Consider the following 15,942-nt stretch of genomic DNA (forward strand, 5'->3'; position numbering starts at 1 on the left):
CACTGCTTTTAATTTTGTGCTTGGAAGTCTGTGAATCCCCAGCTCCACAGATGTGAATGCCCAGTATAGAATGCTGCAATCAGTTGCAGTACCACTGCATGGCAATAATCTCTCAACTAGACTTACTTCATGGTCAGAGGTGAGCACCCTTTGCTTCGCTGCTGACCACACACTGTGAGCCAAAGATTTATCATTAGCCATAAAAGAACAAAAAAATTGCAGCAAAATCCTTGCTGTCAGATAACACTTATCAAGTTAAGACATTGTTGCTTTTGCAGACTATTTCCACTTACTGATGATGTCAGAAATGTAATACAGAGGTGAAATTGGTCTGTGCCAGTAGCTCAAAATAGACTTATAATGAATTAGCAGTTTTACATCGTGCCCAATTTTCTTATTCATTGAGGCCAATGGGAAAGAAAATCGAGTATGGTGTAAAATTCTGCCAATTTTGCAAAGAGGCCATTTAAGGTTACTGATGTGCTGATTGCACCTGCAATAACTTCTTATTTAGGTGTACAAGAAACTTGCAATTGGTATTAGTAATCATGCTTTATGTAAGTTTGTTTCTTGGCACAAACAAAAACATTTAACTTGTGGAGTCTATAATTGAGCTTTTTTGATTAAAATGTGCAAGTATAGCTGGCTGATAGGGAACCAAAAATGACCCTCACAGGCACATCACAGTCCATCAGCAATGTAACTCCAACCTGCTTCAACCTGAAACTAAAAGAAAACATTAATATATCTCACTAAACCAAATATACACGACCACTTCGAATAGGACATTGTATGCTTAAAGAAAAAAAAAGATAAACTTTTGGGGGAAGAAATTCATTATTGTAGTGCTGCTTCTAGCAGTGCTACGCAGACTTAGATCGATTCCCCGGGGCAGACAGCACCGCAGACCGCTACCTGCACAGCGTGCACAGTGTTCTTCATTGATATTGAAGAACAAACTTCTCCCCCTAAGTACTGTGTACACATCACTGAATCAAGGACTAGGTGTTTGAATGATTTAACCAAGTGATCTGACCCTCCAATCAAGCAGCCTGCCCTCAGATCCACATACTACAGGATACAATTAGGATATAAAAGTGAATTAAAATATCAACTTAGAGTTCATTAGTTCTATTAGTTTGTTATATTGTTTTATTAAATTAAAATGACCACATTTTCAAATATTGTTGGTCAGAAATGTCTTGCTCCAAACTATTCATAGTTAAAGGAAATATATCTACGTCTTGTTTAGATTACCATAGGGTGTATTCAACTCCAAAAGTTTGGCATTGGTGTGAAACTGAAACCGCTTTGCACTGACACTTAGTTCTGGTGTGAGTTCATGATTGCTGGCTGTCGAGTGGGTCCACAGTGCAGCCTATGCTGGAGCCCTGAGTGACAGACCACAACGTCAGGATTTCCGTGCTAATCTGCGCATGACTGACATCCTAAAATCACAGTCAGTTTCAGAGGGGGAATAACAGCGAATGCTGACAGTTTGCCATCAACGCTACCAATCCTATCTCTCCACCCCTGCAAAATGCGGCCCTTTATTTCAGTCGTATAATAAATATGTCTAGCATTTACAGTCCATTAGATAACTAGGGCAGCATAGTGGCCTCACAGCTCTAGCGACCCGGGTTTGGTTCTGGGTACTGCTATGTGGAGTTTGCAAGTTCTCCCTGTGACTGCGTGGGTTTCCGCTAGATGCTCCAGTTTCCTCCCACAGCCAAAGACTTGCTGGTTGATAGGTAAATTGTCCATTGTAAATTGCCCCTAGTGTAGCTAGGTGGTAGGAAAATGGTGGGGATGTGGTAGGGAATATGGGATTAATGTAGAATTAGTATAAATGGGTGGTTGTTGGTCGGTACAGACTCAGTGGGCCGAAGGGCCTGTTTTAGTGCTGTATCTCTCTATGACTCTATAACTACCTTGTTACTTTTTAAGAAGAAGCTGTTTAATATACAGTTTTGTGTGTGTGTATATTATATATATGTACATATACTGTGTGGCATTAAGATGGTAAAAGTTCAGACTTCCAGCGCCATTGAAGAGAAGAGACTAGAATTTTGTTTTTGACTATTTGCTTATAACATTAAAGAGAAGAAATCTAATTCAAAATATCAGACTGTGGCTTTTGACTATAATTATGCTCAGACTAATAAATAAAGCATAGTTTCCTTCAAAGTGGAGATTAATGATTTCCCACATTTAATTTTAGCAAACTATACACACACTATTCAATATTACTGAAGTTGACCTTTCCTTTAGTGTAGAAGTATAGATTCATGCAGAAGCTGATTGATGTATGTTCTCAGATTAATGCACTTCATAAAATGAAAGCCGAGCTTTAAGATGACTGTGTTGCATTCATCCACTGAAATAATATTTCTCATTGCTGCTAGAGCTCTCAGTATGGTGGATCCTCAACATCTCTGGCATCAACCAAAGTTTGCAGCTCCATGGATGACGATGGGCCTGGTTGTGAAGGTAAAGATCAAACCAGGGAGCCTACATTCTTTTAATAGGTGGTGTTATTATGACATTGATACCATTGCAGGGTTTCTTCTTTCTAAATTATTATGGATATCAATTGTATTGTCGCCTGTGAACCTTTCAGTTTAGTTAGAGGGGAGATTTGGTATCGGAGACAGGGACAGGGAGATGAGGCTGGAAAGTAACTCGGAGAAAGGGAGGGAGTGGGAGTCAGTGAGGTTGATTTGAGGTTGGGAAACCCGGAGTTGGAGTGGGTGGATGAGGAAGATCAGAGTCCGGAACCGGCAAGATCGGGGAGGCCGGGGTCTGGGAGAGATCGGATGAGTAAGGAGGGCGATTGGAGGCCTTGGGGGAAAATTCGGTGCCTCGTGGAGGAGATCAGAAGGTTCAGGCGTGTGTCCAATCATAGAGGCGCTGGTGAAGCATGTATACTGGATCCAGCAGGTAAGTGGAAAGGCACCTACCTCCTGGTCCAGCAGTCCTCGTTTTCCTTTAGCTGCCAAGGTTAAATTTAAAATGGTGATTAAATATGAAACGCAATATCTCATTATAATAATAAAATTGCCAAACTGTGAGCATGTTAGTTACCCAACCCTGCAGCCTGCTCCGTTAAAATCGGAAGTTGAGGTCGGGATTCAGATTTTTAACATTTCAATATCCCATCTGACCCAAGCCCACCTGTTTTATGGGTTAAAACTTCCTCCCATGATTTTTATAGAGAGTCTTGTATATATACTTCCATGGCACTCTTTACAAAAGGATGCTCATGATACAATAAAATGCATAGATTTAACAGGTTCAGTAATCATTGTTTATTTCTAATGTTACAGTCATTGATAGAGACACATCACACAAATTAAATCTGAAACATTTATAGTAAACTGTCTGATGTTTACCATTTGTTTTGAATTGTTTACTTTATCATTTTGAATTGAGGGATATTTTCTCCTGGGTGTTAGAGTGGTAGGGCTGAATTTTATGCTCCTCTGAAAGGTGGGATTTTAGGTCGGGGGGGGCGAGGAGAATCAGCGTGGAGTCGTCCGCTACGGAACTCAACGACGTAATACTGCGTTCCGATTCTGTTGGAGGCAGCAACGTGCCCGTGGTGGCACTTCCGCTTCGCCACGATGGCATTGGCATTTACATATGTTAAACACTCCTTAGCATACATCTGAATGTAATTTATAGCGATCTTGCCATGCGTTCGCAATCTTGTGTTGGACTCGCATGCCTTCAGTTTTGTGTCTTTAAAGAGCTGGCGGCACCAAGGCAAGAGTCCTCGTTGACTTGAAAGGGTAATTTACCGCTGTTATCTAGGGGAAGTGGGTTGGTTGCAAGAACTTGGCAACTGCATTGTCTGTGGGGTTGGGGGGGGGGTGGGTTTCGCGTTGGAAGAACTCTGTGAGGGGGTGTTGGAAGAACTCAGAACTGGTTTTTCTGTGAAGGGGCAGGAGTTGGGAGAATTCTGCAAGTGGTTTGTCTGTGAAGTGTAGGGTTGGGGGTGGGTGGGTGGTTGGGAGAACTCTGCAAGTGTTGAGATGGTTTTCTTTTGGAAGGCCAGTGCAGAGCACTGAAATGTTGTTGGATTGCTCATGATGGTTTGCACTTTTGGAAATGTTGCAATCCAACATCAATCTATACCACGGAGCTAATGTAGGATTCCTGTAACCAAATTTCAAACTTCTCTTGGCCCAGATAGGTAAATTTAACCTTTGAAGGAAGCCAAAGTTTCAAGGAGGATAGCGATGTCTATGATTCACGCTGTTTCCTTGGATCCCCGTACTGTGCTGAGGTGAATCCGCCAGAGGCGGGCCCAAGATGCAGCTCTGGCGCAAGAGGAGCCTCCCAGATGTGAGCAGCAACAGCCAACAACACAACAAAGAGCATAGATACAGCAGCAAGTATATAGAACCCGCCTGATATACCTGCAGATGTCTGAGCAGAACTGCTGGAGAAGACTGTGGCTGTCCAGAGAGGCCATCACAAACCTCTGTGCACTGCTCAATGACAATTTGCGATCAATGAATTTTGGTGGTCACCCTATGCCTGTGGCCCTGAAGATTATCATGGCCTTAAACTTTTATGCCTCCGGATCATTCCAGGGACCCACCGGGGACATGTGTGGGGTCTCTCAATCCACAGTGCACACTGCATCAATGAGTGCTCTGTTCAGGAGGGCTGGCGACTATGGGCGCTACAGGACAGACCTTGAGTGTCAGATCTAGAGGGCCAGTGGATTTGAGGCCATTGCAGGATTCCCACAGGTCCAATGTGCGATCTACTACATGCATGTGGCCATCAAGACTCCCATGGACCAACCAGCTGTATTCATCAGTGAGAAGGGTTTTCAATTCATTAATGTACAACTTGTATGCGACCACAGAAAGTCTATGACTCTAAAGTGCTTTCTACAAGTGTGTACCTGCTTCCCAGAAAGCTGCCATGACTCATTCATACTTTGGCAGTCCCAGGTGCCACATCTTTTCACTCCTCCCGCTCACCTTCCAGGGTGGATTCTCAGGGATAAGGGCTACCCGTTGAGGACACAGGCATCCCAGCAGTGATGCGGAAGAGCGTTACAATGCCTGTCATGGTTCCACCAGAGGGACCATCGAGCAGATCATTGGTATGCTAAAGATGCGATTCCTCTGCCTCAATAGATCTGGTGGAACCCTTCAGTATGCCCCACAGAAGTTGCGCACATCTTTGTGGTCTGCCGCGTTGTACATTTTGAAAAATTAATGTGTTATTAATTTTTCGAAATTCTCTAGATTCTGGAAAGGTGGAAAGTAGCAAATATAACCCCTCTATTCAATAAGTGGGGGAGAGAGAAACCAGGTAACTATTGGCCAGTTAGATTGAAGTCTATCGTGGGGAAGGTGTTAGAATCGATCATTAAGGAGGGTCTAGCTGGGCACTTTGAAAAACTCAAGGTAATCGGGAATAGTCAGCATAGTTTTGTGAAAGGGAAATCATGTTTAAACAATTTATTGGAGTTCTTTGAAGGAGTAACATGTGCTGTAGATAAAGGGTAGCCCGTTGATGTACTGTACTTGGATTTCGAGGAAGCATTTGACAAGGTGCCACATAAAAGGTTGTTGCGCAAAGTAGGAGCTCATGGTGTAGGGGATAACATATTCGCATGGATAGAAGATTGGCTGGCTAGCAAAAACAGGGAGTATGCATAAATGGGTCCTTTTCTGATTGGCAGGATGTGACGAATGGAGTCCCGTAGGGGTCTGTGCTGGGGCCTCAACTTTTTACAATTTATATCAATGACTTAGATGAGGGGAGAAATGGCATGGTAGCTAAATTTGCAGATGACACAATGATAGATAAGAAAGGATGTTGTGATGAGAACGTAAGGAGGTTGCAGACCGATATAGATACGTTGAGTGAGTGGGCAAAAATCTGGCAGATGGAGTATAATGTGGGAAAATGTGAAGCTGCTCACTTTGGCAGGAAGAATCAAAAAGCAGAGTATTACTTAAATGGAGAACGACTGCAGAATTCCAAGGTACAGAGGGATCTAGGTGTTCTAGAGCATGAGTCACAAAAAGTTAGTATACAGGTACAGCAAGTAATAAAGAAGGCTAATGGCATGCTGGCCTTTATTACAAGAGGAATTGAAAATAAAAGTAAGGATGTTATGCTTCAGTTATACAGGGTATTGGTGAGACCACATCTCTCATACTGTGTGCAGTTTTGGTCTCCTTATTTAAGGAAGGCTGTAAATGCGTTGGAGGCAGTTCAGAGGAGGTTTCCTAGATTGATACTTGGAATGAGCAGGTTATCTTATGAGGAAAGATTGGACAGACTTGGGCTTGTTTTCATTGGAGTTTAGAAGAGTGAGGGGAGACTTAATTGACAACGGTTTTGACAATGTGGATGTGGAAAGGATGTTTTCTCTTGTGGGTAAGTCCAGGACTAGGGGGCACTGTTTTAAAATTAAGGGTCACCCTTTAAGGACAGAGATGAGGAGAAATTTTTTATCTGAGAGGGTTGTGCGACTTTGGAACTCTCTGCCTCAGAAGGTGGTGGAGGCAGAGTCATTGAATATTTTTAAGGCGGAGGTAGATGGATTCTTGTTAGGCAAGGGAATCAAGGGGTATCGGGGGTAGATGAGAGTGTGAATTCGAGACACAAACAGATCAGCCATGACCTTATTGAATGGCGAGGCAGGCTAGAGGGGCCGAATGGCCTACTTCTGCTCCTAATTCGTATGGTCGTATGTACATAACATAGCACTACAGAGGGGGGAGGCATTGCCAGATGAAGATATGTGGGAGTATGAAACTTTGTCTGACGAAGAGAACACAGGGCACACAAGCAGCAGTGGAAGATCTTAGTGATGCAAGGTAGAGCCTTAAAATGGAATGTTTCCGAAATCCATGACTTGCAATAAATATACTTCTGACAAAAACTAACCCTCAAATTTTCTGCCTCCATACTATCTTACTCTGCAGCCTGAATGGCAACATCCAATTCAGCCAGTGCCTATGTGACAACATTCAAGTAATGAAACAATCATGCTCATTGGCATGTTAATGATGTCAGTGCTTACTTAACCGATATAGTAAGGCGTTTGTGGGGATTGCAGTAGTCACAATCACACCATGGTAGAATGTGGTTATCCATCAATGAAGGCTGAGGATTTGCACCAATGAACTTTTAATTACATTAAACATGAGATATCTATTGCACCGGTGAATACCCATGTGTGTCAGGGTGTCTTTTTTATACGTTTGCGTGTACTCCTGTGTGGTACATCCCCGTGACAGAGCTGGACTGGGGGCAGGCTGCTGATCATGATGCCCCTTGGCCTGGGATGACTTTGACGGGTGTCCTCTGGGTGCCTGAGGCCTGGAGGTCTCCAGCTGCCTGCAGGCTTCCTGCATTGGTGCAGGAGTGCACTAAAGCATTGCGGATGCTGGAATTTGGCTCACTGGCGGAGGGAATGAGGAGGCAGTGTGCACACTCGAATCACCCTGAGGGGATTCCCGAGATGTGGAGCGCATCCTCTCCTCCTCCCTCTCCAGGCTTCTTGGAACCTCCCTCCTCAGCGGAGAAGGACTTGGAGCTGGAACATTCTCCAGCCTCCTGGTCCTTCTCTCGCCCAGCCACTGCTGAATGGACCTCATGGCCAAGGCGAGGGTTTGCAAGTCATGGCACATCTGTGGAATGTGACTCTCCAAGAGGGTCGCCAACCTCTCGATGAATGAAGCCATGCACTCATATGACTGGGACATGGCAGCAGTCATGGCCTGGATGGACTCCCCCACCGTCCACTCAAGGCTACGTATGGCCTCTGACATCTCTGTCAGATGTTGCCTTATCTCTCCCTGCAACTCCAGCATGCCCTATGCTGTTAACACCAGAGGCTCATCATCAGCTTGGGGTTCAGCATGGGCCTGGACACTCTCAGTCCTCCAACTGTCAGAGGCCTCAGCTGTCTCAGCCTCAGTCAGCTGCTCGGGCACGTGTGTTGTGCTCTCACCAGACTGTGACCCTGATTATAAAGCTGAGCAGATTCCCACCAAAGTGAAAGTATCTGTGCTGGTGGAAGGTGTAGCAGAGTCACGGGACAGTGCATCACCTGAGTGCTCCTCCTCGTCCTCCGAGGTTGTCGCCAGTAATCTGGGGTCTGCGGTCTCCTGTGAACAGTGACCTGCAAGATACAATGCAAACAACATATGTGTGGGTTAGGCTATACATATCCCATTAAAGACAGCATGCCAGAGCTAATTCACCATGACTATTGCATTTTTATCTGATCAGCAATAATCACTCTGTTGCGCTGGGATATTGAGCTCCACATCGGAGATGGCATGTCCTGTTTGGCTCCTGGCTTGTTCCAGTGCTTCCTCTTTGGCTTGATTTAAAGGGTGCAGGTCAGACACTCTGCCACCGGTGCTGAACATCTCCCTCCTGTTATGGGCCCTCTTCTCATGGGCACTTCATCAACACCCAGGGGATTCTTTGTCTGACATACTGACTCAATCTGTCATGCGTCTAAATTGCTCTGAGGTATAAACGAGGAAGACTTGATTCACTTATGCAGCCAGTCATCTGCCATCAATCTACTATGACCTCCCTGTCCTTGAAATGGCAGTGGCACCCATGTGGCATACTGTGTAGTGACAACCAGATCACACCAAGCAATTTTGGAATGTGCCACTTACCTTTGCTGAACACAGGACGTCATTGACCCTCTTCCTACACTGGACCCAGTTTCGTCAGGTGACCCATGGCTACTAACCTCCTTTGCAATCTCCGTCCAGGCTAACTTGGTCAGGCAGGAGGACCTCTTCCTGCCATCGCTGGGGAAAAGGACCTCCCGTCTTTCCCTTGCAGCCTGGAGGAGAATAAGCAGGGAGGCATCACTGAACAGTGGGGTCAACCTTACTCGGATCTCTGACATGATCAGAAAGATGCTTAGTGGGGTGGCTTTCTGAGTAACCTTTTGGAATAGCACGGAAGTGTTACTTCAGTGAGCTTCTATAGAATGCAGAGAGACAGTGAATGCAGGGCTGGCAGGCTTTTAAAGATGGTGTCAGCACCTGGTCCTACATCAGGTGACGCCATGAGCACTGTCTCCATGTCTGCCCCCACCACGTGATTGGGGAGGACGGCCACCTCCATTCTGCAAAATAGCCACCCACCATGTAATCGCGACGGCGCAGTCGATCACAGGAAAAGTGGTAGTGCCGCCATTTTGTGCCATCGCCACCGCACCTGGCACGTGATCATTATATCCAGCCCGTAGATGCACCTGTTTCCCAGGGTCCCCAACTTAAAACAGGAGTGCTCCCAGGTAGGATATGATTTATGTGACAGCTCTTGATTTGGTCTTTTTTATTATCCTCTTTTGTGATGATTACTATATTCAGTAGTGTCTGCTTATAGTGTTTCTCCATTTATATCTTGTAGATTTGTATACTAATTCGCCAAATGCTTTGGTTTTATGCTTGTCATAGAAACTTTCAAACTCTATGATAAAATAATAAAGGTACAGTTCAATAATTGATGTGCATTATACATTTGCACAATGATTTTAGGAAGAATGATTTATGTGCATCTCTTTAGCAGAGATACAATATCACGTTTTGTAAAGTAAATTCTTATTACTCAGCATTTTACATTTAAAACATGTTAGCCTAGAAATTATTGTTTGCAATATTAGTAGATCATATGACATTCCTTTGGTCATTATTCCATCGACTGCATTATCTTATTTAGCATGAACCAGTTAACACCTAATGAACCAGTTAACATTTATGTGAAAGAAGATATTAAGCATTTTACTGCTAATATAATCAACAGTAATTTACAGGTCTTTATCTTTACATAAATGCGTAGTTTTTGTGACAATGCCATGAGTTTAACTAGCACTCATTCTTGCAGAAGTTGTGGAGGAAGTGTTCCAAGTGCCAGCATCCATAGCTGAACGTTACAAAGTTGGAAGGACTATCGGGGATGGAAATTTTGCAATTGTGAAAGAATGTATAGAAAGGTTTGTATATAAAAATGTTAAAGCAGACATCGGCTGTTTGAGCTGAAATATTAGGGTAGGTTTTCCTGAAAGCTGTGCTTGGGGAATCGGTGATCTGCAGGCACCGTGCAGTGGAAGGAGTGGGAGGCCAGTTATATCAGGTCTCCATCTCTTGTAGGTACAATCCAAGTGCACTTATTTTAATAAAGTGGGGAATTTTTGGCCTCCTGCATGAGTTCCTGTTTCATCCAACAGATGAGTGTCCCATTGTAGGGGCTCCTGAAGGTAGCTGATGCAAGGGCCCTATCCTTTGGCCCCATGAACTGGAGGGTTTACATGCATTTTGGCCAAGGCCACAAACAGATCAGGTGAGTAAAAACATTTTGTAATGTTTCCCTTTCACCCACAGATGGATTGAAGCACTAGGCCTTCTGGCAATGGCCAGAGGCTGTAATTGTGGTGCAAGAAATGCAGATGCGCAATGCTGAGACATCTGCAGTTGCTCGGCAATTTCCTCCCTGATGTTGGTACACAAGGGATAGGCTGGGGACAGGTCTGTGATTGGATTGCACCTAGGCTATGCAAATAGCACAAATCAGGAAAAATACAGGTAGCTTTTTTCTCACAGGCACAGGGCACCCACATAGGAAAATTGAACCCATTCATTTTTAACTGAAAATTATTGTATTACGTATATCATGTCTTTGAATAGAAATGTTTAAGAAACTCAGTGTACAGCAAATCAAAATAACTTTTCTAATTGATACTTGTGCTGTGCTGTCCTTTTTAATGGCTTTTTTTCTTCCCATTAGGTCAACTAGTAGAGAATATGCTTTGAAAATTATTAATAAAAGCAAGTGTAGAGGCAAAGTGAGTATCGAAAGAATTATTTTTCACAAATGCTGTTAACGGTTAGAAATATTAAATCCCCGGAATATTTAAACAGTGGGCGGAATTTTACGTCGGGCTGTAGACCCCACCCACTGGCCAAAAAAGTCAGTGGTGAGCCCGCCTCCACTGAGCCTGGAAGCCACGCTATGATTTTATGTGGCTCAGGCCCTAAATTGGCCTCAGGCGGGACTTCTGCCCCTCTGAGGCAGGAAGTCCCACCTCCGAGAGCCAATCAGCCGGCCAGCAGCTCTCAGTCCCAACAGCACCACCCAGGAGCGGTGGCCAGGGCTGGGACTGCAGCCAAGGTGAGGATCAGGAGGGATTCTGGCACCGGGATGACGGTAAGTGTGTGGGGCCTCGCTGGGGACAATTGGCCAGGCCCCAGTGAGGCAAGGGAGGTCGGTTTGGGGGGAGGGGAATGTAGTGCAGTAGGAGGGGGGGGCTTCATGGGGCACAGGTTGCCAAATCAGTAGGGCCACCTCCAGCCCACAAGGAGGCCGTCTGAGGCCTTGAGCCGCCCACCCATCACTGGTAATATGCCAGCGGCGGTGGGATGAGGCCCTTATGTGGCAGTTAATTGGCCACTTAAGGGGCTTAATTGGCCTGTTACGGGTGGGCAACTTCTCGCCACTGCCGTCTGTAAATTTGCGGCGGGGGCGGGAAGGCGACAGGAATAGCACTCCCGTGCCTGACTCAATTTTACGCCCCCCTGCATTGATCAGCCTACATTCATCCGTATCTTTATTAGATAAATTATGGTGTTCTTGGATGGGTGATTAATGTATTGTGAGGCACTGGAGTGTTCCATCTCAGGATGCAGCAAAACATGTCAAGACATGTACTGCACAGATAAATAAGGCTACTGCTGTCTACTGTTGGAAAATGTTGATACCTCCTGGAATCTCCCTGCTGAAAAAGATGGGAAAGGAGCACTGAGGGGCCCAAAACCTGAAAGAAGTAAATACTGTGAGCAAAGTAAAAATAATACTTTTCCATCATGTGTAGAATGTTTATTCTGTCAAGAAGTAAAATTAGAACCTATGCAGTATCAGATACAGGTAAGGTACAAATTAGTAATCTGAACAGGAGCAAAATACTGGATACTCAGAAAGTAAGACAAGGATATGCCGTTCGTCCAGTTGAGTCTACTGTATTTTGTCAGCGATGCCAACTCTATATCATTTTAATCTCAATTCCCTGTCCTTTCTTCATATTCCCTCTGTTTTAAACACCTGAAACAAATCAGCCCATGAATCCTAATATGTAGGGAATTAACCCATATTTACTTTTGTTATTGGTTCAGTCTTTGCAACCCGATTATCATTCTGGAATTCTGCCTAAGCCAGTAAATTCTTCCTAAGGTGGAGCTTTCAGATCTGAACAAAATGTTAATTAAGGTCAAACTGGCACACTCTAGGGGTTGGATCTTGTTGTCCTCTCTACAGCAGGTTCAGTGGCAGTGAGGCCAGAGAATCGGAGGGTCAGTGGCCACCACGGAACACGACGCCAGGATTGCCAGACCCAATCTTTCCAATGGCGGGATAGGTCAATGTCAGCCTTCACGCCCAGAGGCCAGTTTGAGGCCCTTAAGCGGTATGATGGCCAATTAAGGGCCTCTTCCCGCTGCCGCTGGGAAAATACCAGTGGAAGGGAGGGCCTCACCATGCGGGAAGGATGCTTTGGAAAATGAGGCACCCTGCCTGCTGGCTTGGGGGGTGGGGTCCCTCCTTTGTGGGCAATTCGTTTATTCCCCGGGACTCCCCTTCCCTGGACCTAACGCCCACCCACCCTACCCCCCCTCGCTGGGGCCTTCTGGACTGACCCTGGTGACCCCGCCTCACTTACATCGGGTCTGGGGTTCCAATGCTGGGTCCGAGGCCTCTGCAGTACCAGCATTGGTCACTGCTCTCAGTGGCACAGCCTGTAATTGACCAGGAGCTCTTGGGGGTCGGATCTCTGTTCCTATTAAGTGTTTAAATGGACAGGAATCCCGCCTCCTTCAGCTTTGATGGCCAAACGCCAGAAGATCGCTCCGGCTGCCTGGAAAAGTGCAGCGGCAAGATTTCCCCCCCCGACCTTTCGGCCCGGCGTCTGGACCCCTGCCTCCTGCTCAAAATTCAGTCTGTACAGCTGTGGATTGTACATTTTTGCCTTTGTATTACTGCGTGTGATGAAGACTAATCCTAGTATTCAAACAGCCTTTTTGATTGCTTTGATTTTGTCAGGCAAAGCATGTCAATCTTATAATGTTGGATTAAGAAAATGCTTCTTGTGACTCTGACAGGAGCACATGATCCAAAATGAAGTGTCCATCTTACGAAGAGTTAAACATCCAAACATTGTTCTTTTAATTGAAGAGATGGACACACCAAGTGAACTTTATCTAGTCATGGAACTTGTTAAGGTATGACCATTTTGTTGAGAAATGTGTGTCACAGAATAAAATATGCCTTTAAGAAAAAATTATGGCATGCTTTGTATTCCAGTTGTATTTCATAGAGTCATATCCTCAGATGAGTTAAGGCATCATTATACTTAAATACGAAACCTTAATTAACACTTTACTGTAAAGAAAAGCTGTGCGATTGATTGATTTGTTAATTGATTGGGAAAGTATTCTGATTTAGTTGCATTTAATTTTGCTTTAAGAAAAGGATCTCATTAATAAAACATCTTAACTATATATAAATATATTACTTCCAATAATTGGAAAGTAGCATAACTGGTTTCTATTGGAATATTTGTTAGGAAATGTACATCACAAATATTAGTCATGCAGTGGTATTTATTGTTCAGGGTGGAGACCTTTTTGATGCAATTACTTCCACTAACAAGTACACAGAGCGCGATGCCAGTGGAATGCTGTACAATCTGGCCAGTGCTATCAAATACCTCCATAGTCTTAACATCGTACATAGGGACATCAAACCAGAGAATCTATTGGTAAGTTATAAAGTAAAAGAAATATCCATAAATATTTACTTATGATAATGATAACACACCAAATGTTCACTGTTGGTAGTAAATCATGAATTGGTATTTGTATTTATAATTCTGTTATAAATGGAAACACGGGAAATCCCCCTTTGTGAGATCCGTCAGTCTGCCATTTTTACCTGGTCTGGCTTCTATATGTGACTCCAGTGCCACAACAGTGTGCTTGACTGTTAACCTATACTCAAGTTATTCAAGGAGAAGGCCTACCGCCTCCTTCTCAGGGCAACTAGGATGGGCAATAAATGTCAGCCTTGTCCATAACTCAAGAATGAAGTAAAAAAAAGCTTTGTCTGCTCTTTTGTGTGAATATAACAGATGCCATGTATTATTTGAAGAAATGTAGGGGAGTTCTGCAGTCCAGGCCAATATTTATCCCTTAACTACCAAAAGGAAAACACGCAAACTAGTTATTCTTCTCATTAAAGTACAATAGCAAGGAGGTTCGAGTAAAAAAGCAAGGGAGTTGTGATAAACCTTGAGAAACCATTGGTTAGGCCCCAGTTGGATTATTATGTCCAGTCCTGAGAGCACATTTTTGGATGGATGTCAAGGCCTTAGAGAGGATGCAAAGGAGATTGAGTGGAATGGTACTGAGGAAACGGGACTTCAGTTATGTGGAGAGACTGGAGAAGCTGAAGTTGTTCACCTTAGAGCAGAGACAGTCCAAGGGAGATTTAATAGAGGTTTTCAAAATCATGAAGGGTTTTGATAGAATAAATAAGGAGAAACTGTTCCAAGTAGTAGAGGACACAGATTGAAGGAAATTGACAAAAGATCCAGTGGCGATATAAGGAAACTTTTTTATGCAGGGAGTTGTTATGATCTGGAATCCACTGCCTGAAAGGGTGTGGAAACAGATTCAATAATAACTTTCAAAAGCTAATTGGATAAATACATGAAAGGGAAAATTTTGCAGTGATTATGGGTATAGAGCAGGGGAGTGGGTCTAATAGATTAGTTGTTTCAAAGAGGCAACAGAGGCACAATGGGCCAAATAGCCTGGTTCTATGCTGCATCATTCTATGATTACATTTTGTGGGACCTTACTGTGCACAAATTAACTGCTGCATTTACTACAAAGCAAAAGTGACTATACTTCAAAAGTAATTATTTGGCTGTAAAGTCCTAGTAATATGAAAGGTGATGTATAAATGTTACTTTCTTTAACACAAGCTGCAAATACTATTCCCTTTATCATTTACATTTCCACTGACTTTATGACAATGGAGTACCTTTGCAGTCATTTTGTCTTATCTCTGGACTTGGGACAAGACTGAAATTGGTATTTGCACAAGGTTTGATTAGAAACCTTGAAAATAATGCATCTTAATTACTGATTCACTGAAAACTTACAGTTGCATATAAATTCACACCACCACAAATGCTTTGAAGATTGAGTTTACTGTTCATCTGTAGCTGCAGTAACAACCTTTGTTGTCTATACCATCACTTATCTTTCAAGTGGTTCCTACTGTGCATATCATTAGCTATATACTTGCTGTTAGTAATTCAAAGGAATTCACTTGACATTTTCTAGAATATGCTTAAAGGCTTTTTTGCTGTCAAGGAAGTGTTGTCTAATGTTAGGTAACAGTTTAATTAGCTGAGAAATATTAATGAATAGAGCAAAATAGAAATATTAATTGCTAATGAAGAAAATAGTTCTAAGGCTTGGAGATGGATTACCATTGTGTGGTATATTAATTACAAACATAGGTCTAGGTCAATGGAATGCAAGATTTAATAGATCTCAAATTGTGTATGTACAAATTAACAACAATTTCAGTTAAAAGTCATGCTAGGGAAGGTTTTTACTATTGGTTACAGTAGAATATTAGTTAGTACTATTTTGTAGTAAGCTGTTGGACATCTTAACTGCAGCGTCTGCCTAACATATCAAATTCACAAGGCCTTGCAGAATTATAAGTGCTTTGGCTGGGCTCTTCCTATATAAACTGTTTCAAAAAAAATTGTTACACTTGGAAAGTATTGTACTCAGAAGTGTATGACACACTTGCACCTAATTGACTCAGAGTGAGCAGAAAATAATTGAATATATAACCAAC

The 15,942-nt window shown here is 43.5% G+C and overlaps 1 protein-coding gene across 1 annotated transcript in view; it reads left to right on the forward strand.

The window, feature by feature from the left end:
- The window catches only part of dclk1a (doublecortin-like kinase 1a), a 345,065-nt gene that overhangs the window by 265,213 nt on the left and 63,910 nt on the right, over positions 1 to 15,942 (forward strand). Inside the window, exons 6-10 of the mRNA XM_068032816.1 lie at positions 2,406 to 2,490; positions 9,901 to 10,009; positions 10,801 to 10,858; positions 13,164 to 13,283; positions 13,676 to 13,822. Of these exons, the coding sequence (XP_067888917.1) occupies positions 2,406 to 2,490; positions 9,901 to 10,009; positions 10,801 to 10,858; positions 13,164 to 13,283; positions 13,676 to 13,822 (519 nt within the window). The remainder of the gene's footprint in view (positions 1 to 2,405; positions 2,491 to 9,900; positions 10,010 to 10,800; positions 10,859 to 13,163; positions 13,284 to 13,675; positions 13,823 to 15,942) is intronic.

The sequence above is a fragment of the Heterodontus francisci genome, chromosome 6, assembly GCF_036365525.1.
Source record: "Heterodontus francisci isolate sHetFra1 chromosome 6, sHetFra1.hap1, whole genome shotgun sequence".
NCBI lineage: Eukaryota > Metazoa > Chordata > Chondrichthyes > Heterodontiformes > Heterodontidae > Heterodontus > Heterodontus francisci.